The 23,366-nt window shown below is 44.2% G+C and overlaps 1 protein-coding gene across 5 annotated transcripts in view; it reads left to right on the forward strand.

Annotated features, from left to right (window-relative positions):
• STAU2 (staufen double-stranded RNA binding protein 2) overlaps positions 1-23,366 on the forward strand; it is a 195,548-nt gene that overhangs the window by 44,322 nt on the left and 127,860 nt on the right. For all 5 annotated transcript variants that reach the window (XM_068165893.1, XM_068165896.1, XM_068165894.1 and 2 more), the window contains exon 6: positions 17,741-17,900. In XM_068165893.1, coding sequence (XP_068021994.1) covers positions 17,741-17,900 — 160 coding nt within the window. The remainder of the gene's footprint in view (positions 1-17,740; positions 17,901-23,366) is intronic.

A 23,366-nucleotide genomic window follows, 5' to 3' on the forward strand; every position in this document is an offset into this window, starting at 1 on the left:
GGGTCAGAGTGGCTGGAGAGCAGCCAGGCAGAGAGGGACCTGGGGGTGCTGGTTGATGGTAGGATGAACATGAGCCTGCAGTGTGCCCAGGCAGCCAAGAGGGCCAATGGCATCCTGGCCTGCATTAAGAACAGTGTGGCCAGCAGGAGCAGGGAGGTCATTCTGCCCCTGTACACTGCACTGGTTAGGCCACACCTCGAGTACTGTGTCCAGTTCTGGGCCCCTCAGTTTAGGAAGGATGTTGACTTGCTGGAGCGAGTCCAGAGAAGGGCAACGAAGTTAGTGAGGGGCTTGGAACACAAGCCCTATGAGGAGAGACTGAGGGAGCTGGGGCTGCTTAGCCTGGAGAGGAGGAGACTCAGGGGTGACCTTATTGCTCTCTACAACTACCTGAAGGGAGGTTGTAAACAGGCAGAGGTTGGTCTCTTCTCCCAGGCAGCCAGCACCAGAACAAGAGGACACAGTCTCAGGCTGCGCCAGGGGAAGTCAGGCTGGAGGTCAGGAGGAAGTTTTACACGGAGAGAGTGATTGCCCATTGGAATGGGCTGCCTGGGGAGGTGGTGGAGTCGCCGTCACTGGAGGTGTTCAGGAGGAGACTTGACGGGGTGCTTGGTTACATGGGTTAGTTGATTGGGTGGTGTTGGGTGATAGGTTGGATGCGATGATCTTGAAGGTCTCTTCCAACCTGGTTTATTCTATTCTATTCTATTCTATTCTATTCTATTCTATTCTATTCTATTCTATTCTATTCTATTCTATTCTATTCTATATTTTACAAGCAGGATGAAATGCAGTGAATCTATACACAATATACAGTATTTACAGTATATACAGAAATACACAGCAAAGAACGTAACACAGAAAACCTGCCCTCCTCCAGCGAGGAGGGTCCCCCTAAAACCCCCTTCTTTCCCTTCCTCCCTTTTTTCCCAAAAAGGGTTAGAGAGAGAAAAGTAATTCTTAAGGAGGAAATTCTGTTAAAGTGTATGCTAAGGGAAGGGGAAAAAAAAATCAGTTTCTTATCGCGTTAGCTCTTTAGATCAAGGTCAACTCTAGCCAGCACAGAGGAAAGACAGCAGCTGCTCAGGCAGACTGAAACAGAGAGAACTGACTGAAACACAGACTGAACTAAAACTTAAAGTTGCATTCTACCAATCTACCAATTAAATTAGTTTAGAATTATCTTTGTTTTCCTTATTACACCAAAACATTCAGCTAGAGTGTCTCAGTAACTGTCCCTTTCTTAAAGGCGTAGCCTAAACCGGTCACAATCCACCCCTTCTAAACAATTTCATTGGCTGTTCGTACTGTCCATCCAATCTAAAACAATATCTACAGTTTGTAAGTAAAGTTCATAGTCCATTCTGGCTATACTCAGATGTAGATGAAAATCAGGAAACAAGAAAACAGAAAACAGTTCGTCTCCTCATAGAGGAAGTGAAGAAAAGGGAATCAGGGACTCTGAGTTGACTCAGGGCTCTCAGGATTCTCAGGGCTTGTGCACTGTAGATTCCTCATGGATTCTTCCTTTGGGTGCAATGTGTCTGTACAACACTCTGAAATTAAACTCTCTCAGCTAAAATCAAATTTCTTTGTGGAACACACTGAATTTCACCATTCTCTTGCATTACCCAATAAGTGTGACCCGGACCTTCAGCTGAAACCACCCCTCGGACAGGTTTAGCCTCTCCTGAAGGAGAAAATACCCAAACAATTTTACCTAGCAGATTCTTTTCTCTAACAACAGGAACTCTATCACCTTCTACTTTCTGTAGCAGATCTGAATGTGCAGGTCCAGCTTGGTTCACTGAACCTCTGCTATTTACCAGCCAGGTTGCTTGTGCTAAATGTTTTTCCCAGTTTTTCAAAGATCCACCCCCCATGGCTTTAAGAGTGGTCTTCAACAAACCGTAGTAGCGTTCAATCTTCCCTGAAGCTGGTGCATAGTAGGGAATGTGGAATATCCACTCAATACCGTGCTCTTTTGCCCAGTTCTTTACAAGGTTGTTCTTGAAATGAGTTCCGTTGTCTGACTCAATCCTCTCTGGAGTTCCGTGTCTCCACAGGATCTGTCTCTCCAGACCGAGAATGGTGTTGCGTGCAGTTGCATGTGGAACTGGATAAGTTTCCAACCATCCAGTGTTTGCCTCTACCATAGTAAGCACGTATTGCTTACCAGAACGAGAACGTGGTAGAGTGATGTAGTCAATCTGCCAAGCTTCACCATACTTGTACTTGGACCATATGTCACCATACCACAAGGGCTTAAGTCGTTTTGCCTGCTTAAGAGCAGCACAAATGTCACAGTCATGGATGACTTGTGTGATAGCATCCATGGAAATGTCTATGGATCTGTCACGAGCCCATTGGTATGTTGCATCTCTGCCTTGATGTCCTGATGAATCGTGAGCCCACCGAGCTAAGAATATCTCACCTCGGTGTTTCCAGTCGAGATCAAGATTAGAGTCCATGTCTACTTGAGAAACTCTTGCAGCTAGATCTGCCTGATGGTTGTGTTGCTGTTCCTCAGTAGCTTTGCTCTTAGGAATGTGAGCATCAATGTGTCTCACTTTCACTGGAATTCTCTCGACTCAATCAGCAATGTCCTGCCACAGGTCGGCTGCCCAAATGGGTTTTCTTTTCCTCTCCCAGCCATTCTTCCAGTTCTTTAGCCAACCCCATAGAGCATTGGCTACCATCCATGAGTCGGTGTAGAGATAAAGCTTTGGCCATCTTTCACGTTCAGCTACATCGAGAGCTAGCTGGACAGCTTTTACCTCTGCGAACTGGCTGGATTCTCCTTCTCCATCCTTCGCCTCTGCAACTTGGCGTGTTGGACTCCACACTGCAGACTTCCACCTTCGCTTGTTTCTGACAAGATGACAGGAACTGTCTGTGAACAAAGCATATTTCTTTTCATCATCAGAAAGGTCATTGTAAGGAGGAGCTTCCTCAGCACGAGTTACTTTCTCCTCTGGAGGTTTAGCACAGTTGATACCTTCAGGCCAACTTGAGATCACCTCCACCAGACCAGGTCTTTCGAGATTTCCCATTCGAGCTCTTTGTATTACCAGAGCCATCCACTTAGACCATGTTGAGTCTGTGGCATGATGTGGTGTGGAGCCTTTGCCTTTGAACATCCAATTCAAAACTGGTAATCTGGGAGCTAAGAGGAGTTGTGATTCAGTTCCAATTACTTCAGAAGATGCTTTTACTCCTTCATAGGCAGCTAAAATTTCTTTCTCTGTTGGAGTATAATTAGCCTCTGAACCTCTATAACCTTGACTCCAGAAACCAAGAGGTCGTCCACGTGTCTCACCTGGAGCTATTTGCCACAAGCACCAGGTTGGACCATTGTCACTTGCAGCTGTGTACAAAATGTTCCTAATGTCTGGACCATCTCGGACAGGTCCCAGACCCACTGCTTGAACTACCTCTTGCTTTATCTGGTCAAAGGCTGCTTGTTGTTCAGGTCCCCAGTGGAAATGGTTTCTCTTTCGAGTCACATCATACAGAGGTTTCACAATCTGACTGTATCCAGGAATGTGCAGTCTCCAAAATCCCACTATCCCCAAGAAACGTAGGGTCTCTTGCTTGTTTGTGGGACTTGCCATGGTAGAGACTCTATTTACCACATCCACTGGAATGTGTCGGCGTCCATCCTGCCACCGCACTCCCAGAAACTGAATCTCTGTGGTAGGTCCTTTCACCTTGTCTCGCTTGATGGCAAAACCTGCATCCAGAAGAATGTCAATGATTTTGTTACCTTTCTCGAAGACTTCCTCAGCAGTTTTACCCCAGACGATGATATCATCGATGAACTGGATGTGTTCTGGAGCACCGCCTTTCTCCAGAGCATCGTGGATCACTGCATGACAGATGCTTGAGCTGTGGATCCAGCCCATTGGCAGTCTGTTGAAAGTGTACTGGATTCCTCTCCAGGTGAAAGCAAACTGAGGCCTGCATTCCTCTGCTATGGGAATAGAGAAAAATGCATTAGCAATGTCTGTGGTAGCATACCATTTGGCCTCTTTGGATTCCAGCTCATACTGTAGCTCCATCATGTCTGGTACTGCTGCACTCATAGGTGGAGTTACTTCATTCAGGGCTCGGTAGTCTACTGTCAGATGCCAGTCTCCATTCTGCTTCCGCACAGGCCACACTGGACTGTTGAAAGGTGAATGAGTTTTGCTGACAACTTTCTGACTCTCCAACTGACGAATCAGATTCTGAATGGGCAACAAAGAGTCACGGTTGGTTCTGTATTGTCTGTGATGCACAGTCTGAGAAGCAACCGGCAATTTAATGTCCTGTATCTTATGTTGTCCCACAACTGCAGATTCATCAGAAAGCTCAGGTCTAGCAGACAGCTTTAGTTTTTGTCCATCAATTTCTACAGAAGCTACTCCAAAAGCCCATTTGTAACCTCTAGGGTCTTTGAAACGCCCTTCTCTCAGAAAATCAATTCCCAAAATACAAGGTGCGTCAGGTCCGGTCACAACTGTATGCTTCCTCCATTGTTTACCAGTTAGACTTATATTAACTTCTACCTTACTTAACTCTTGAGATCCACCAGTGACTCCCAGAATAGTTATAGACTCTGATCCCTGATAATTTGATAGCATTATGGTGCACTGAGCTCCTATGTCAACCAAGGCCCTGTACTTCTGAGATTGTGAAGTGCCAGGCCACTGGATGTACACATCCCAATAGATTCTGTTATCTCTGTTATCCGTCTCCTTCCCCTTGTGGGAGGCAGGGCACCCCTAGTTATGGGGAACATGCCCACATGTGCATTGAGCACAGTGTGCAGTGTTAGAACTGGAGCCACCATTGGAACTATTAGAGTTGTTCTGGGGAACTGTGGAAGTAACAGCTACCCTTCTGGTGTTGCTACCTCGGGTTCTGCCACTTTGCAGTTCCCTCAGTCTCCTGAAAAGATTAGGAGTTGGTTGGCCATCCCATCTGTTCATGTTCTCACCAAACTGATCATGCAGAGTTATCCAAATAGTCCTACGTGACTGCCTTGGTGGTCTGTTTAGGTTTGATCTGTTTTGGAATGACCTCCTTGGAGGACGTCTGTTCCTCACAGATGAAACTTGTATCCACCTGGAGGAAGAATTAGAATTTTTACCTTGTGCCAATTGGGATATGGAATTTTTAAATTCATCCTTCAGCTTTTTCATGCAATTCTCATTTTTTCCAGACAGAGTTTCAATGGCTGAAACCAAAGAAACACGTGTCATGCTATCCTCCAATTGTCTCATTTGATCACTGAATTGGCCAACTGTAGGAGGAGCTCCACCATAATTTCTTGACACAATTCTGCTTGCCAGAATAGTTGCATAGTTAGGAGGAGCAAGTTTGATGAGCTTTTTAGCAAGACCGGTTCCCACAGGAATGTCATCAGGATTCAGAGTTCCATGGTTACCATAGAGTACCTCTCTGACAGCAAATTCTCTCGGGTGTTTAATTCCCTCATCCATGGTAGTCCAGGGCTTAGGATTCCATGGAAAGTCATCTCGGGAAGGGTATCTCATGAGGGCTGTCAATAAAAGGCGTATCCACAGAGAAACATTACCGAGAGACCTGCCTAGATGTCTATCTATTCCATTGTCCTTTGAGAGAGTGCGTAGCTGAGATGCTGACTTGTCTCCCAACTATTAGAGCTGGAGCACCTGTATTGAAACATCTACCAAGCCAAGCTAGAACTGTCTCCTTATCTGCTCTGATGTAATCCTTCTGCACATGTCTTAATTCTTGCCTCAGTGCCAAGGTGTTTTGAATGTCATCCTCTTCCTCATCTGTCTCATCTTCCTGAAGTTTTTGTCCCCATGCTCTTGCTGCCACTCTCTTAAGGATGTCTTTAAGCTCAGAAGCATCTCCATTAGCTGCTGTCCTACCAGGACCTGCAATCTGTCCTGCTGGATCTCCATCCTGTGATGGTCTCAATAACTCAGCTGTATCTTTAAGACAAACCTTCTCTTCCTCCTCAGCAGGCTCTTTGTTAGCAGAAGTTTCCTCATCAGCAGCGGTATCTTGCTGCTTTCCCCCATCAGCTCCTGGATCAGCTCTGCGCCTTCCACCTCTCTTATCTAAAGCTGCTACTTGCTTAATTGGAGCTGTGTTTGAATTCACAGCTGCCTTAAGAGAAGCTGACAGGTTTTGAGACGGAACAGCTGTCGCGGAGGAGACATCCGGTCCTGCCAAAGAAGAAGGAAGTGGCTTTGCCTCTCTAATGGCTGCCGAGGACATGGAAGCTGCCATGTTAGGAGCTGAGGCTGCTGCTGCCACTGCAGCTGGCTGATTACCAGAATCACCAACAGCACTGTTCAAAGCAGCCTTCCCGATAGCCTGTTTAGCTTTATTTTAAACTGATTCAAATTCTCCATTCTCCTCATCACTAGAAATCTCTGGGGTTGAATTAGAACTATGTCTTTTCCTCCTTGGTTTATGCTTAATGACGAAACAAGTTTTAGATACCTTCCTCTCCCGTATCAGAGCTACTAACAAGCACACGTTATTTATCACCGACAGCAGGATTACACACACCAAATAAATCATCTTTGGATCCCAGCCATCACCTAAAATTACTCTTTCACCTACTGGAATCTTAAACTCCCGTGTCTCGATGCAGTTACACCTCTGTATTTATTAAGCCAAATCAATCCCACACACCGGTCATAGAGAAGCTGAATCTTATACTTGAACCATAAATATAATTTATACATTAAGTACCTGCCTAAACGATCACAAATCAGTCCTAGCAAATACTTATAAATCAATACACTGCAAATTGAGAAGAGTAATTGTTTAAAAATCCACAGAATTTTTGTGTTGCTCTTCCGATCTGAGCAGGCAATAAATCAAGCAAACTTTTGCCCTGCTTTTGGAAAGCAATTATCCAAGCCCCACGTTGGGCACCAATAAATTATGTGGTGGTGAGAGAAGTTCAGTTCTACCCTCCCCCCCCTCCCCGAAACCATGGCTCACTCAGTCGGAGAAGCAAAAATGGCAAAGAGCGATATTTTACAAGCAGGATGAAATGCAGTGAATCTATACACAATATACAGTATTTACAGTATATACAGAAATACACAGCAAAGAACGTAACACAGAAAGCCTGCCCTCCTCCAGCGAGGAGGTTCCCTGCAAAACCCCCTTCTTTCCCTTCCTCCCTTTTTCCCAAAAAGGGTTAGAGAGAGAAAAGTAATTCTTAAGGAGGAAATTCTGTTAGTTTAAAGTGTATGCTAAGGGAAGGGGGAAAAAAAATTAGTTCCTTATCTCGTTAGATCAAGGTCAACTCCAGCCAGCACAGAGGAAAGACAGCAGCTGCTCAGGCAGACTGTAACAGAGAGAACTGACTGAAACACAGACTGAACTAAAACTTAAATTTAAAGTTGCATTCTACCAATCTACCAATGAAATTAGTTTAGAATTATCTTTGTTTTCCTTATTACACCAAAACATTCAGCTAGAGTGTCTCAGTAACTGTCCCTTTCTTAAAGGTGTAGCCTAAAATGGTCACACCAATGCAAGCTGTGAATCTGAACTTACTGTGCAGGGAAGCATCTTTATTACTAGCGCTATGTAGCTGGTTCAGTATATTTGCTGTATTACTTCTTAGTTTAATCCATGACTGTTACAAGTATTTAACTTACCATGTCTATAGCCTCCTGGTGGTTTCTTCTAATCACTTTTGATGAGCAACTGGTTTGTTACTTACTGATGTAGATATTTACTGCAAATGGTAAACAAAGTAGTGGTATGTGCAGAGAGTAAAAAATGCTTGTATTGAGCAACTTGGAATCAAGAGTAAGTGATGTGGCAATACTATCATCATGTCATCACAAATTCTCCTGAGGAAATTCCACATTAGATAACGTTACGTAAACTGAATCCCCCTCCCTTTTGTTTTTCACTCAGGAATGTTTTGGTACTGTGACTGTGAAAACATGAGTCGATTTGTTTTATGAAGTTAGTTGTACTGCTTGAAGGAAATGCATAGTGTCTAGCCCAGGAAAAGGAGAAAAAGAAATGAAGAAAAGGGAATCAACATTGACTTCTTGAAATTTTCAGACTTGGCACAAAGCAAGGATAAAGAAAGGCATGGAAGTAAAACCAGGATAAAACTCACCACAAAGTTAGTGTATACAAAAGGTAGATCATGTCTGACTAATGTATTAACCTTCTATGTTATATGGTAACTCATTTTTTAGGTAGAGAGTAAAGTCAGTCTTACACTTGTGGGATTCAGTTAAGCATTTTATGGCAGGAGATAAAGACACTCATGAAACTGCAAGAGATGGGGATTTGTATAAGAAATGTAAGGTGGGAAAGGAAAAGGAAAATAATCAGCAGTATTAAAAGTCAAACTTGGAGCAAGATTATTAAGAGGAGTTCTTCCAGTTATAGAATCAACCTTTTCACTTATCTTTGTTAAAGGTGTTTGCACAAAATGTAAGGGTGCTCATGGGATCTAGAAGGCATTGTTGCTACACAGGAAGATCAAGATGTGCAGGAAGAGGTTGGTTGTGAGGACTAGCATGTAAGAAATGGGATGGGACTAGGCTTTCCTCTCAAAAATGTGTAAGATTAAGACTTCAGGCATTGGTAATACCAATTCTGTTGTCACCTGAGGGTTCCTCAGTTGAAAATCACAGAACAGGAGCAGTGCCCAATATTACTAAATATTTACAACATCAACGAAGAAAAACTAATGTCATAGAACCAGAGGAGAGGCAGATATGATTTTTAAGCTGTATTGAGCAAGATATTTCTGGTAAAGATGTATGAATATTACTATTCCACAGAGCCTTTCCTGTGGTATATTGGCTACCATTCTTGACTCATACTTCAAAACAGGAACAAGTATAACAAAGAGCTGTGAAGGGTCACCAGGATAGTGGGAAGCCTTTTATGCTGAAGACTTGCAGAACAAAGGTTGAGAGGGAGTAGGAAAGCTCACCTTGAAGGGTGACCTAGTTGAGGATGCCCCTGCTTAACTGCAGGGGTTTTAGACTGGATGACCTTTGGAGGTCCCTTCCAACCCAAACCATTCTGTGGTTCTGTGATTTGAAATAGAGAAGGTTTGGGGTTTCTAGGAAGTCTTTTTGTTGTTTTCTCAAGATTAAAAAAATGTTATTAATGTAACAGCTGCTTTTGACTCTCTGTTAATGTGTTTCCATGATATGCTTGTTCTTTACAATTTTGTTGCTTAGGGGTTTGCTGCTCATAGCAAATATTATATAGAGAAAAAATATTAAAGCATTCAGCATGAATGACTTCAGTTGTAAAGATTTGGGTTGCAGTTTGAACCAGTCTTGAATGAAGGATCATCTAAGGGGAGGTGAGCACTGAAAAGTGATTACAGTAAGAGGCTATATAAACAAATAGCTGAATAGGCATTTCAGAAAATTATCCTTCCATCTAATAAGGTATGTCTGTGGCTAAAGGTGATAGGCAGTGCCACATCTTGCTTGCTTTACCCTAAGAGTGATTTTGGAGAAGGTGAAGGTAGTCTGTAAGAGGACAGCCAGACTAAGGCAGGGCTAATGGGCTGTGCTTCTCAGGAGTACTTTGAAAAGAGAGCCTCTTTGTTCCCAGGTGGTGGTGTGGACCTGCTGACAGAGCCAAAGGGTGGACAGAACCAGAGGAAAAGTGGCTATACTGGATGTTTTCTTCTTCAAAACATAGAACTCACATCTGTAAGAAATGCATATGGCTAATGGACCGCTTAGAAAAATAGGACATGGCTAGGGAACAGCTGCACTCAGCAACTTGCTCCCCTAGAGAAATCCCAAATGTTATGGAGAAAAAGTCATTCACAGCAAATGCAGTTTCATACTCTCTGCACAATCTGCAGCTCTGTCCCTCTGCTCTCAGAGCTCAGCATTTTCTCTCCATCCATCCTTCTCAGAGCTCACTGCATTTTCCATCCATCCATCCATCCATCCTTCCATCCCTCCATCCATCCATCCATCCATCCCTCCATCCCTCTCCTCTCAGAGCTCACAGCATTTTATGTCTATCCATCCCTTCTCTCTCAGAGCTCACAGCATTTTCTAACCATCCATCCCTCTCCCCACACTCAGAGTTCACAGTGTTTTCTGTCCATCCATCCCTTCTCTCACAGAGCTCACAGCATTTTCTCTCTGTCTGTCCTCTCAGAGCTCACAGCCTTTTCTCTCCATACATCTCTCCACTCTCAGAGCATTTTCCTGGTTCAGCAGTGTCAGCAGGGCTGCCAGTTTGATTGAGATGGTATAGGAAAGGAGCCAGAGGGAAAAAGTGCAGAGAATGACCCTTTCAGCACAGAGCTGAGTTCTGAAGAATGACTTTTCTGTACCATATTGTATCTCGGATATTTGTAGTCCTCATCTTGGCCAAAATAGTCCCTCTTCACTTTGCATTATGAAATGGGAATAGAATGTAACTTCCTATAACATTTGTGTAGTGGGGAAGTAATTTGCTTTATTTGATTTTTTTTTAACATAGGTGAAAGATAAATTTGCCATTAGAATTTAGCCAAAACCTGATGGGAGTTTTTAATAGTGAAAAGGAGGCTGAATGTAAATGAACTTCCTGGTTTCTGTGAGCTGCAGCTTGATATATTTCCCCCCCACCTCCCCTCTATGAATAAAAGTATTTCTCAGCAACGTTTATGCCATTGAGGAATCCAGAGAAATGCAGTGTAAACACATAATGTACATACTAATACTTTATTTGTCTTTGTGTGTGTTGATTTGATGGCCAAAAAGGAAGAGGCCCCAAGGGCTCCTTAGTATGCAATTAATATTTTGGCTAGGAAAGCAGCAGATTGTTTCAGTATGCTTACATGTTATGACATCATATTCCAGTAAAATTATAATGAACAGAATTTTTGTTTGTCTCTGTGGCAAACCAAAATGAGTTTTCTAATTGTCAACAGACCTTGGTGATTTATTTAATTAGAGTGGCGCCCACTCACAACAACTTAGTTAAGGTCTGTCAGCATTTCTGTTATGAACCCCTATTTTTAGGGATTTATAACTAGTTGTAAATAGTTACTCGTTGCTGAAACTTGGCATTCAAGGTCACAGTCATAGAGCAAATATCCTTTTTCAGGTTGACTGTTCCAAAGTGATACCAATGGCATTAGGTAACAAGTAGAGATCCAGTGCTATGAAACTTAAAGGAAATGAAGAGAACCTGTTTTCCAGATCTCTTATTGCATGGAATCATAGAACTATAGAATGATTTGGGTTGGAAGGAGCCTCCAAAGGTCATGTAATCCAACCTTCATACAGTGACCAAGGACATCCTCCACTAGACCAGATTGCTAAGTCCTGTTGAGCCTGACCTTGAATTAATCTCTGGGGATAGAACCACAACTACCTCTCTGGGCAACCTGCTCCAGTGTTCCACCACCCTCATGGTAAAGAATTTGTTTCTAGCATCCAATCTAAATCTGCTCTTCCATAATTTCAAACCATTGCTCCTTGCCCTATCACTGCAGGCCTTTGAAAACAGTCCCTCTGCAGCCTTCTCGTAGCCCCCTCCAGGTACTGGAAGGCAGCTCTAAGGTCTCTCCAGAGCCTTCTCTTCTCCAGGCTGAGCAAACCCAGTTCCCTCAGCCTGTCCTTGTAGTACAGGTGCTCCAGCCCCACGATAATTTTTGTGGCCCTCTTCTGGACCCACTTTGTCAGGCCCATGTCTGTCCTGTGTTGAGGGCTCCAGGGATGGACACAGGAATCTCAAATGTGCAGAAGGGCCAGATGAAAATTGACTTGCTTTAATGGGTGGTATGTGACTGATTATTTATTATCCTTTGTCACTTTTTGGTTTTCCTCTCCAGTTTGTTTTTTTTCCTTCCAGTTGAATACATCGTTTCATGTGCCTGGTGTCTTTTAGTCTAATATCTACCATTTGGCTGTTTCTGCCAGCATATGTTCTGCTCGAGTGTGCCAATATCACCCAGGTATCTTTTTTCACCTGAGGATTTTTTCCAAAGGAAGATCCTGGCCTTTGTGGCTGCTATGTAGAGTGCAGAGAGATGCATGTTCTTTAAATGCAGGTCGTTGTAAAGCTTACAGAAACCTAATGAGTCTGTCGGTGAGGTATTCCTGTTCAAAATCCTCACTCCTTCAGTTCTGTGGCTGACAGAGGCCGAAGGAGTGTAGGGCTGGCTGGTAGGTGTCCTGGTGATAGAGAATCTTGTGAGATGTTACTGCATAATAATCAGCAAATGCTATATAAATGCTCCCAGGCTTGTTTGTGTTTGCAGTCCTTTTTAGTAACTCAGATGCAGTATCTCGGGAAGGTTTGTAAGTGATCAGTAACAGTGGGCCATATTTTAGCTTCTGTGGGGTTGTTCCTTACATGAGCCTGCATCTTCAGGGTGCAGGGTCATTCAGTATTAAAACTCAGTTTAATCGTTTCACTCTACTTTCAGGCTGTAATATTAGGATTACTTTAAAGGTATTTGTTAATAGGGGCTCCATGCTCACCACTGAAAGGAGGAGGATGCTTTGTTTCAATTTGCCATGCTCTGTGTTGTAGAGATGCTGGTATTTCCCCAGATTTAGCCCATTTTCTGGGGATTTCAGGTGCTCCTTTGCACTTTCCTGGCAGCTTTCCTACTGTCAGTGCTCTGTTAACTCTGCTTGAGGCCAAGCAGAGCAAGAGTAGTTTAATCAAAACCACGCAAAAGCCTAATCATTCTGCCAGGCTCTGGAGCCACGGGCTGAATATCATTTTTCCATATTATCACATAAATAGCTCCCCAAACACTCTTTAAAAGAAAAGGTGGGGAGGAGGGACAAGGAGGGAAAAAGAGAGGGCCTGTTGTGGGATCTGAGTGTATAAAGTGGATTAAGGTTCATGTGCTTTCCTCCTTGCAAGGTAGGTCTGATTGACCTCTGATGGATGTTGGTTTTTCCTGAAATCTAGGTAGCTGCTAACAGCACTGCCACATTTCTTTTTCTTCAACAAGGACTGTGAAGCAGTAAGGTGGGATGTGCTATCAAGGGGCTGACTGCTTTTGCATGACAGAGCTTATCCTGTGCTACACTGCAGCTGATGGAGGCAGCCCACAGATACTCTAGTTCTAGGTCCTCCAAAACCACCTTCTGGGATAGTAGGAGGATTCCTGGGGAATTCTTTGAGGAACTTGAGGGTGCCTGTTGCTGCAAGGAAAGGATAGCCTTATACTATTGCCTACTGTTGCTCTTCATTGTGGGCATCAATGGTACTCTAAGGGGGCATATGGAGCACTCAAGCAATACTTTGGTGATTTGATTTTTACAACATGATCAGTCTTTGGAAGAGAAAGAATCCACCTGACCAAGTGGGGTAAGCATCTTCATCAACAACTTGGCTAATCTTATCAAGAGAGCTTTAAAGTGATGGAGGGTGGAGTTGACTAAAACTAAGAGAGGAAGTGATAGACCAAGTTAGTGTGCAAAGACTTAAGGGGGAGGCTGACAAGAGAAATCCCCAAACCAAGAAAACAGGGCTGAAGGGTTCCCACCCCAAGTGTATGCACATGTGTAGAGGAGATCCTACAGGGCAGCATGATTTGAGAAGTCTTTATGCCCTGCATGGGAAATCAGTACATTTTAGTTCCTATCTGAAGTGCCAGTACACCAGCATGGAGAGTGAACAGAAGGAGTAAGAAGTCTGGAATCAGAGACTTGGTGGCATAACTCATAGAATGGAGTGCTGTAGTTGATGCTTGCAGGGTCTTTAGGAAGGACAGGCCAGGATGGCAAGGACAGAGTGCTATCCATTATGTGAGATAGCAATGGGGTGCGTTGCCTGGCATTGAGTGATAAGGCAGTTGATAGTTTATGGCTCAGAGCTGAAGGGCATACCAGTGAGTGCCATACTGTGCTGGGTGTCTCAAGAGGTAGATGAGATCTTTCAGGTAACTGAAAGAAAGTTCTCATGGGGGACTTTAACCAGCCCTGTATGTGTTGGAAGGACATCACAGCAGGGCACAACCAATCCATGACTTCCCTGGAGTGCATGAGTGACAACTTTCTGACATAAGCAGTTGAGGAATCACTGATGGTGGGCACTCCTGCTGGAGCCCACAGAGTCACAGAATACATTTGGTCATCCAGAGAGACCTGGACATGTAGAAGTAGGTGGACAGTAGCTTCATGAAGTTCCACAAAGGGAAATGCAAATCCCTGTACCTGGGCAGGAATAATTCTGTACGTCACAACACAAGAGAGGCCAACTGACTGGAAAGGAGCTTTACAGAAAAGGACTTGGGGAAGTAGCTGGGAGAAGAGAAGGCTCAGGGGATCTTATCAATGTGTATAAAATACATGAAAGGGGTAAATAAAGAAGGTGGAGCCAGTCTCATCTGGGTGGTATCCAGAGAAAACGAGGCACAAACTGAAACAGAAGAAATTCCATTTGATTGTGAGAAAATGCTTGTTTTACTGTGTTGGTGGTCAGACACCAGAGCAGGTTGCCAGACAGGTTGTTGAATCAGCCACCCTTGGAGATACTGAAAACCCAACAGGAAGTGTCCCTGAGCAGCCTGCTCTAACTGACCTGATTTCATCAGGGGAGTTGGACTAGGGCATCTCCAGAGGTTGCTTCCCATCTGAACTGTTCTGTGTTATGGTGATAAACTAAGGGAAGATTTTCTGAGTAATCACATTGGTGGTGCAGAGGAGCCAAGGACAGGTTTTATTTTCAGTATTCCCTAAAAGAATGTTGCAAATCATGCAAAACTAAAGCAAAAGGAAATGCTGATGTAGGAAGCGTTTTATGGAAACTAATTAAGTGAAGGGAAAGGGTGAAATTCTACCTCTCACTTGAAAACTGTCATTGTTTATGAGGTAAACCTCAGTGAAACCACAGTACATATTATATTGTAGATTTTGTCATATTGCTAGTGTCTTGGTACTGTGTTTGTACCTTTTAGAAGCAAAGGGAAGCAGAAGGTGAATGCTGTATGTCAGAAGCAACGAAGGACACAGTGGAGTGGGGTAGAAATTACCATTCTTGAGCTATCTGTTTCTTGGTTTGACAGCTGCCTTTTTAAAGAATAGCACCCTAATGTTTGAATTTCATTATGCCTAAAGGACATTTGTAATACTCTTCCAGAAAAAGTGGTCCAACTCTGAAAAGGGTTGCTCAGAGAAGCTGTGGAATCTTCATCCTTGGAGATAATCCAAACACCCTGGGCAATGCCTGAACAAGACGGTGTACCTTCAGAGTTGACCCTGCTTTGGGTGCAGCATTGGACAAGATAACCTCCAAGAGCCTTTCCAACCAGAGTGATTCTATAATTTGATGAAAATGTTACATAAGCACATGCATTTCCAGGCCTTAATAATTCCCTATAAAAGTGTCACAGTGCAAACAGGCAAGCAGAGTAAATACCTACATTTTGCCTGTCATAAAGGCAACTTAGCTCACCCCTCCAAGGCCCTATAGCCCAGAGACTTGTTGGAGCCAGTGTTATGGTTTTTCTCTCTCCATATAAATGTATTTTTGGAATTAGGCACAAAGTTCAGGGATGCTGAAACTGGAGTGCTTATTCACACTTGGATTTGAAGTGTGCTGCTATCTGAAACCTTTCTATTTTGTTTTATGGTTGAAACAAATCAGTTGCAATTTAGTGAACAGTCAGAAAGTCTTCACCCCTGCCCCCTCCCCCCAAAAAAAGTCCAGAGATGAGAAATACAATGGCAATCTTTATTAATAAGGAGCCTTTAAGAGGAAGAAGGAAACTAGTGCTTTCTTTGGGGTGTTTTAGAGTGATTCTAGTTTTGCTGCAACGGGCCTAGCTTTTGGCCACACTCTTGGAATCCTGGCCTCTTGTGTGTTGCTGTAAAATATGTACAAGCTGTCATAAATGAGGAAGCATTTCTGACAGGTCTGTGTTTTTCCAAGGACTACATCTCCAGTGTGTTAGAAGAGCCTTTGTTTGAGGAAGCCTAGGCTGCAGAGTGAAGAGTGTGAGGCACATTCCCTCACCTGTGTAGAACATGATCAGGGGGCTTTCTGGAAATGTTCTCTTAAAACATTGTAATTTGAATGGTTATTAGAACTAATTATCTCTGCTGAATTGCTTTTTCTGGGTCTGGAAGGTTGCAAAGTACTCATTTTCAGTAGAAATTGCTTACGTGGACAAGCTCCTATGTTGCCACAGTGCTGTGACAGAACTTCTGAAGCCCAAGCAAGGCGCTGCATCTCTCTCTTCATTTGATGCTAGCAAGAGGCAGGTTTCAGGGCCCTGGTGGCCAAGAGGGCCAATGGGATCCTGGGGTGTGTTCAGAGGAGTGTGTCCAGCAGATCCAGGGAAGTTCTCCTCCCCCTCTACTCTGCCCTGCTGAGAGGGGATTTAATAAATGTTTATAAATGTCTGAGGGCTGGTGGTCAGGAGGGAGGGGACAAGCTCTGCTCAGTTGCACCCTGTGACAGAACCCAGTTGCACCCTGTGATAGGCTGGAGGTGAGGAGAAAGTTCTTCACCGAGAGAGTCGTTCGCCATTGGAATGGGCTGCCTGGGGAGGTGGTGGAGTCACCATCCCTGGAGGTGTTCAAGAGGAGCTTGGACGTGGCACTTGGTGCCATGGTCTAGTCATGAGGTCTGTGGTGACAGGTTGGACTTGATCCTCGAGGTCTCTTCCAACCTTAGTGATACTGTGATACTGTGATACTGTGACAAGGGTCAATGGATAGAAGCTACAGCGCAGGAGGTTCCACCTCAACATGAGGAGGAACTTCTTCACCGCAAGGGTGCCAGAGCCCTGGGGCAGGCTGCCCAGAGAGGTTGTGGAGTCTCCTTCTCTGGAGACTTTCAAGACCCATCTAGATGTGTTCTGTGAAACCTGTGGTGGATTCTATGATCCTGCTCTGGCAGGGGGCTTGGACTCAATGATCTTTGGAGGTCCCTTCCAACCCCTAACATCCTGTGAGTATGGGGTGGGTTGCTACTTTAGTAAGTGAAGATAGAGAAGTTGAGTTGATGACCTGAATAAAGATACTGCTTTTTAGAGAAATCATAGCTGTGCCAGTTCATAGGAAAACATTTAATTTTCTGCTTGATATTTCTTTTGGTGTCTTCCAGACATACTTGGATAAACTGTGCCATTGTGTTTGGAAACTCTTCCGTAGGAAGGAAAAATGGAAAACAATGTGATGGTGATTGATGCTTTTCTTTCAGTGCCCAGAAAATGCTTGGCTCTGGTGCTGGAAAAGACCATCTCCCTACTCTCTGTTACGCTTTTGGAAGAGAACTCCTTATCTGCTACAACAATTTCAATACTTAACTTTGAAAATGGGATAAAAGTACATTGTCCAGCTCCCTCACACTTTTAGCTGTCCCCAGGAGCTGAACTGTGGCGTTGGGTTTCAGATGAGAGACCTCACAATCCCTCTTCCTCCATGCCACTTTCCTGGGGGACAGGAGCTGTCTCCTGGGTGTGGCTTCCACTAAAGCTTTAGGTTCTCTTTAGAATTAGTCTTCTTAAGACTCAAATCAAGAAGAGTGGAGCTATGCTGTTGGACTTGAAGTATAGTAGAGCCCTGCAATTGTGGTTGAAGAGCTGATTGGCACATAGGAGCTGCTGTCAGACTTACTGATGGCCTTGCTGAGGAACAGTCCATGTGTTTGAGCGCTAGGTCTTACTCAGAAAAGATAGTGTTTTATCCTTAACTATTGCTCTATATGAAATAATATTGATGGTTCAAATTCTTACATTGTTGTGTTTTTTTTCATGACTTCTTTCCAGGTATCACTGCCCAGTGCCTAAAATATTCTATGTCCAATTAACTGTTGGCAACAGTGAGTTTTTTGGTGAAGGAAAGACTCGTCAAGCTGCAAGACATAATGCTGCAATGAAGGCCCTTCAAGCTCTCCAGAATGAGCCTATTCCAGAAAAGTTACCTCAGGTTTGTGTTTCAGAAAACTGTTCCTAATCTTCATGTTGAGGTGCCACACTGAACAATTCAATTGCCAGTTTTTCTCTCTTTTAGTCTTTATACTAGCCTCAGTAAGAAGAGAAGTAATACTCACAAATCCTTAGGGTTATTTCTTTGTAATAACACCCCTAATGTGAAACTGGGCTTAAGTAATAAAACCAAGTAGGCATTTTAAAGGTGGGGTGATTAAGTGAAAAATAAAATGAAAATAACATAAAATAATTTAGATTATACCAAAAGTGGAGAAAATGTTCATTTAATCATTAGTTTCATGGACATGAATTGTTAATCTTAAACGTGTGTTGCCTATCCACAAGAAGGGTCGGATGGAGGAACCTTGAAGCTCCAGGCCTGTCAGCCTGACCTCAGTGCCAGGGAAAGTGATGGAGCAGATCATCTTGGGGGCAATCACTGTGCACCTGAAGGATGGGCAAGGGCTCAGGCCCAGCCAACATGGATTTAGGAAGGGCAGATCCTGCCTGACCAACCTGACATCCTTCTATGTCCAGGGGACTGCCTGGTGGATGTGGGGCAGGCTGTGGATGGAGTCTGCCTGGACTTCAGCAAGGCCTTTGACACCGTCCCCCACAGCAAACTGCTGGCCAAGCTGTCAGCCCCTGGCTTGGACAGCAGCACTCTGAGCTGGGTTAGGAACTGGCTGGAGGCTGAGCCCAGAGAGTGGTGGTGAATGGTGCCACATCCAGCTGGCAGCCAGGCACCAGTGGTGTCCCCTAGGGATCAGTGCTGGGCCCCAGCCTGTTCAATATATTTATTGATGATCTGGATGAGGGCACTGAGTCAGTCATCAGCAAGTTTGCAGATGACAGCAAGCTGGGGGCAGGAGTTGATCTGTTAGAGGGTAGGAGAGCTCTGCAGAGGGACCTTGCCAGGCTGGGCAGATGGGCAGAGTCCAACCGGATGATATTCAACAAGTCAGGTTCTATACATTGGCCACAACAACCCCATGCAGTGCTACAGGTTGGGGTCAGAGTGGCTGGAGAGCAGCCAGGCAGAAAGGGACCTGGGGGTACTGGTTGACAGCAGCTGAACATAAACCAGCAGTGTGTCCAGGGGGCCAAGAAGGCCAATGGCATCCTGGCCTGCATCAGGAACAGTGTGGCCAGCAGGAGCAGGGAAGTCATTGTGCCCCTGTGCTCAGCACTGGTTAGGCCACAGCTTGAGTCCTGTGTCCAGTTCTGGGTTCCTCAGTTTAGGAGAGATGTTGAGCTGCTGGAAGGTGTCCAGAGAAGGGAACAAAGCTGGGGAGGGGCCTCGAGCACAAGGCCTATGAGGAAAGGCTGAGGGAGCTGGGGTTGCTTAGCCTGGAGAAGAGGAGGCTCAGGGGAGACCTTATGGCTGTCTACAACTCCCTGAAGGGAGGTTGTAGCCAGGTGGGGGTTGGTCTCTTCTCCCAGGCCATCAGCACCAGAACAAGAGGACACAGTCTTAATCTGTGCCAGAGGAGATTTAGACTGGAGGTGAAGAGAAAGTTCTTCCTAGAAAGAGAGATTGGCCATGGGAATGTGCTGCTCACGGAGGTGGTGGAGTCACCATCCCTGGAGGTGTTCAAGAGGGGATTGGATGTGGCACTTGGTGCCATGGTTTAGTAGTCAGGAGGTGGTGGGTGACAGGTTGGACTTGATGATCTCTGAGGTCTCTTCCAACGTTATTGATTCTGTGATTGTGCCATGAATGTGATCTTAACAGCTGAAATTACTTGTCCCCAGTGTACCTAAAAATCTGTCAGAGCTCACTGACAGCTCCTCATCGTGTCTGGTAGTTTTAGGCTTCTAGGCACTTAGTGCCTTTTTAATAGCTAGCTTTCTGCCTGCTGCATCTGTAAGTACTTTATATTGCTACTTACAAATGAATATGTTGTGTCATGGTGTGGTGGTGAGAGAAAGTTCAGTTCTCCCTCCCCCACGAAGAAAACCACGGCTAACTCAGTTGGAGAAGCAGAGATGAAATAAGAGCTATATTTACAAGCAGGATGAAATGCAAACGGATATATACACAATATACAGTATTTACAATATATACATAGAAATACACAGCACAGGAAGTAATACAGAACAAAACTCCCTCCTCCAGCCAGAGGAGGGATCCCCTCTGTACCCCCTCTCTCCCCCCACCTCCCTTATGTTCCAAAAAGGGTTAGAGAGAGAGAAAAGGTAACGAGTAAGGGGGAAATTCTGTTAGGCTCAAAGCGCATGCAAGAATTAGTTTTTTCTTATCTGTTATCTCTCAAGGTTAGCTCCAGTGTGCTGTTGCTCAGAGGCAGAAGCAGAGGCTGAAAAGACAGGACAGACTGGAACTGAGAGACTCACACTGAACTAAAACTTAAAGTTGCATTTTACCTATCTACCAATGAAATTCGTTTAGAATATCTGAATGTTTCCATTCTACACCAAAACATTCAGCCAGAGTGTTCCAGCAGCTGTCCCTTTCTTAAAGGCACAGCCTCAAACGCTCACACATGGTTCAAAAAATCCCTCTCCCTCCTTGCCAAGTGAAATTGACAAATACAACGGAATTGCCCAGTCAAATAAGCCCAGATGAATGCACAAGGAGACAATCATTTTTATTCTCTGATGACACCTCTTGAACTCTTGCATGCACAAAACATGATTAACAGTACCTTCAGTGTCTTGTGTGGTAATTTTGATCTGGTTTTCAAGAAATTTTCTGTATTAAAATCTTTGCTCGTCCTGCCTCACCCTGGATCTCCGTCCTCCTTTTGATCCAAAGACAGTTTGACTTACTCTTTTGTTCTGTTACTTTATTTTTCTGTATCGTGAAATTATCTTCAACACCACTTACTAAAATAAATGTTTTTTTTAAATCAAGAACACCAATAGAAAAGAATATGTAAGGTCCCTGTTTTCTCATGAATTCCCTTCTTTTCTTGTTTGAGTTTTCTTTTGACGTTGGTTGATAGTGAATGCTTAGCACTAACCTGAGTGGGAATCTTATTGAAACGGATTTTTAGCTCCACATTTTTGAAAATTGGGTTCAGTAGTGTATTTTATCAGTACCTCCAAGGTACCCTTTCATCAGAGTGGAAATTAAACCACTAAGTACATAGGATACTAAGTAGCAGTCTGAAGTAATTAATATAAGTAACATGGCTATGTGCCTGGTTTACGCTCTGAGTTTTCCTAGTGTGCATTTGGAATTTACCTAGCAAAAGTAGTAAAATCTTTAATTAACATCCTTGCCTAATTCAGTTCTGGTGCTTCCAGTATAAGAGGGACATGGAACTGCTGGAGCAGGTCCAGGGGAAGCCACGAAGATGATCAGAGGGCTGGAGCACCTTCCCTATGGGGACAGAGACTTGGGGCTGTTGAGCCTGGAGAAGGTTCTAGGGAGAATTTTGAGTAGCCTTCCATCTCCTGAAGGGGGCTCCAGGAGAGCTGGGGAGGGACTTTTTACAAGGGCTGTAGAGAAAGGCTAAGAGGCAATGGCTTTGAGCTGGAAGAAGGCAGATTTAGACTAGAGATTAGGAAGAAATTGTTTAGAGTGAGGGTGGTGAGACACTGCAACAGGTTGCCCAGGGAGGTCATGGATGCCCCTGCCCTGAAGGTGTTCAAGGCCAGGTTGGATGAGACCTTGAGTAACCTGGTCTAGTGGGAGGTGTCCCTGCCCATGATGGTGAGGTTGGAACTAGATGGTTTTTAAGGTCCCTTCCAAGATTTTATGAATCTATGAATCTGGAAAGCTGACCAAAAAGCCACAGGGATGAACTTGACACTGAGACACTACAGAAACATTAGGTTCTATAAACCGTCAAAGTTACTTAAATCTACAAATCTATACAGGGAGATACTTTTTTATACCTATCTGTGATACTCAGCAAAGACAATACCATTCAGGCAGAAAATGAAGCTACATGAATCTAGAAGAAATACCTTGCAAATTGTCTTTGAAATGGGGAACAATCAGTGGTGCAATTTACATAAAATAATATGGAGTCCACTGGGCTGTCACCAAGCCTCTGAGTCAAGAACATGTAGGTTTTCTAGCTGTTTCCTGGCTGGACCAGGTGTGTATTCTCATGTAGAAATTAATGTTTAACATTTCTTGATTAATACAAAAACATCAGTTTAGAAAATCCCCAACTGCCTTTACAGTTTTAACTCCCTGCATTTTTTCCCACCAAAGGCAGCTGAGAGAGCCTAACCATGAGTGAATGGGGCAATCAGAGGCTCGAAGGCTGACACCTCAGTACTGAGCAATAAAGTTTCATGCCTTAGTCATATGAGTTCTGTAAGGAAGATAAAGTATGTTAATGAGTGTCTTGGGTCATTCCACAACTGACACTTTAAGGCCTTTCTGAGCCTCCTGTCTCTGAGGCAGCAGAGGTGCTTTGGCAGGCACACAATGGCTCTTTGACACGGCAGGTTCACATTCCTCTGTAACCCTGCCCTGTTTGCTGATCGCTTCTCCTTTCTGCTCATCTTATGCTCTTCTGCCTGCCTGCACAATGAGGAGTTAGGATGGCAGTGCTCCTTTGCAGCGGTTTAATGCCAGTTGAGGATTTCTATCCTTAATTCAGTTTTGGAAAATTAGGGTATTTTGAAATTAAAGAGTAATAAATTAGAAGGTTGCTTTAAGGAAGCAGTTTATGAAGACCAAAAGGTAAATCCCTATATTTACATGGATCCCACTGCAGTGGAATTCACTGAGTTACTATTGGGACACAGGTCTAGATTGGTATCAGAAGGGATGTCCTTGCTCCTCTCTCTGCTCTCCTTGGAAGCACAGTGGCAGTGGTGGGGGAAGAAAGACTCTCAATCTAGTCATGTACTTGAGGTCAGCAAGACTCCAGTGTGTACTGGCTGTGATCCAGACATTTTGAGGAATGGTACATCAATTACCATCCATGGCTCACCCAAACAGGTCAGTTCTGAAGGCAGCATAGTATTACTGCGCTAGACCAAGTCCCATGATGAGGGACACCTTCCACTAGACCAGGTTGCTCAAGGCCTCATCCAGCCTAGCATTGAACATCTGCAGGGAGGGGGCATCCATGACCTCCCTGGGCAACCTGTTGCAGTGTCTCACTGCCCTCACTGCAAAGAATTTCTTCCAAATCACCAGTCTAAATCTATCCTCCTCAAGCTTCAATCCATTGCCCCTCATCCTATCACTACAAGCCTTTGTCCAAAGTCCCTCCCCAGCTTTCTTTAGCCCCCTTCAGGAGATGGAAGGCTACTCTTAAGGTCTCCCTGGAGCCTTCTTTTCTCCAAGCTGATTGTCAGCCTCCGTTACAAAACACGAATGTAACTGAATCCAACACTGAGTAAGATTCTCACAAAGGTTTTTTTAAAGATCAGCAGCATCCCACTCTTTATGTCTGATGCTCTTTATATCTTCAAAATAGTTTTGCTTTTAAAATAGTGTCTTTTAAGTGCTACTCAGTTGATTTTTCTCAGT

The sequence above is a fragment of the Melanerpes formicivorus genome, unplaced genomic scaffold (assembly GCF_026170545.1).
Source record: "Melanerpes formicivorus ecotype bairdi unplaced genomic scaffold, bMelFor1.0.p_v2 SCAF_94, whole genome shotgun sequence".
Lineage (NCBI taxonomy): Eukaryota > Metazoa > Chordata > Aves > Piciformes > Picidae > Melanerpes > Melanerpes formicivorus.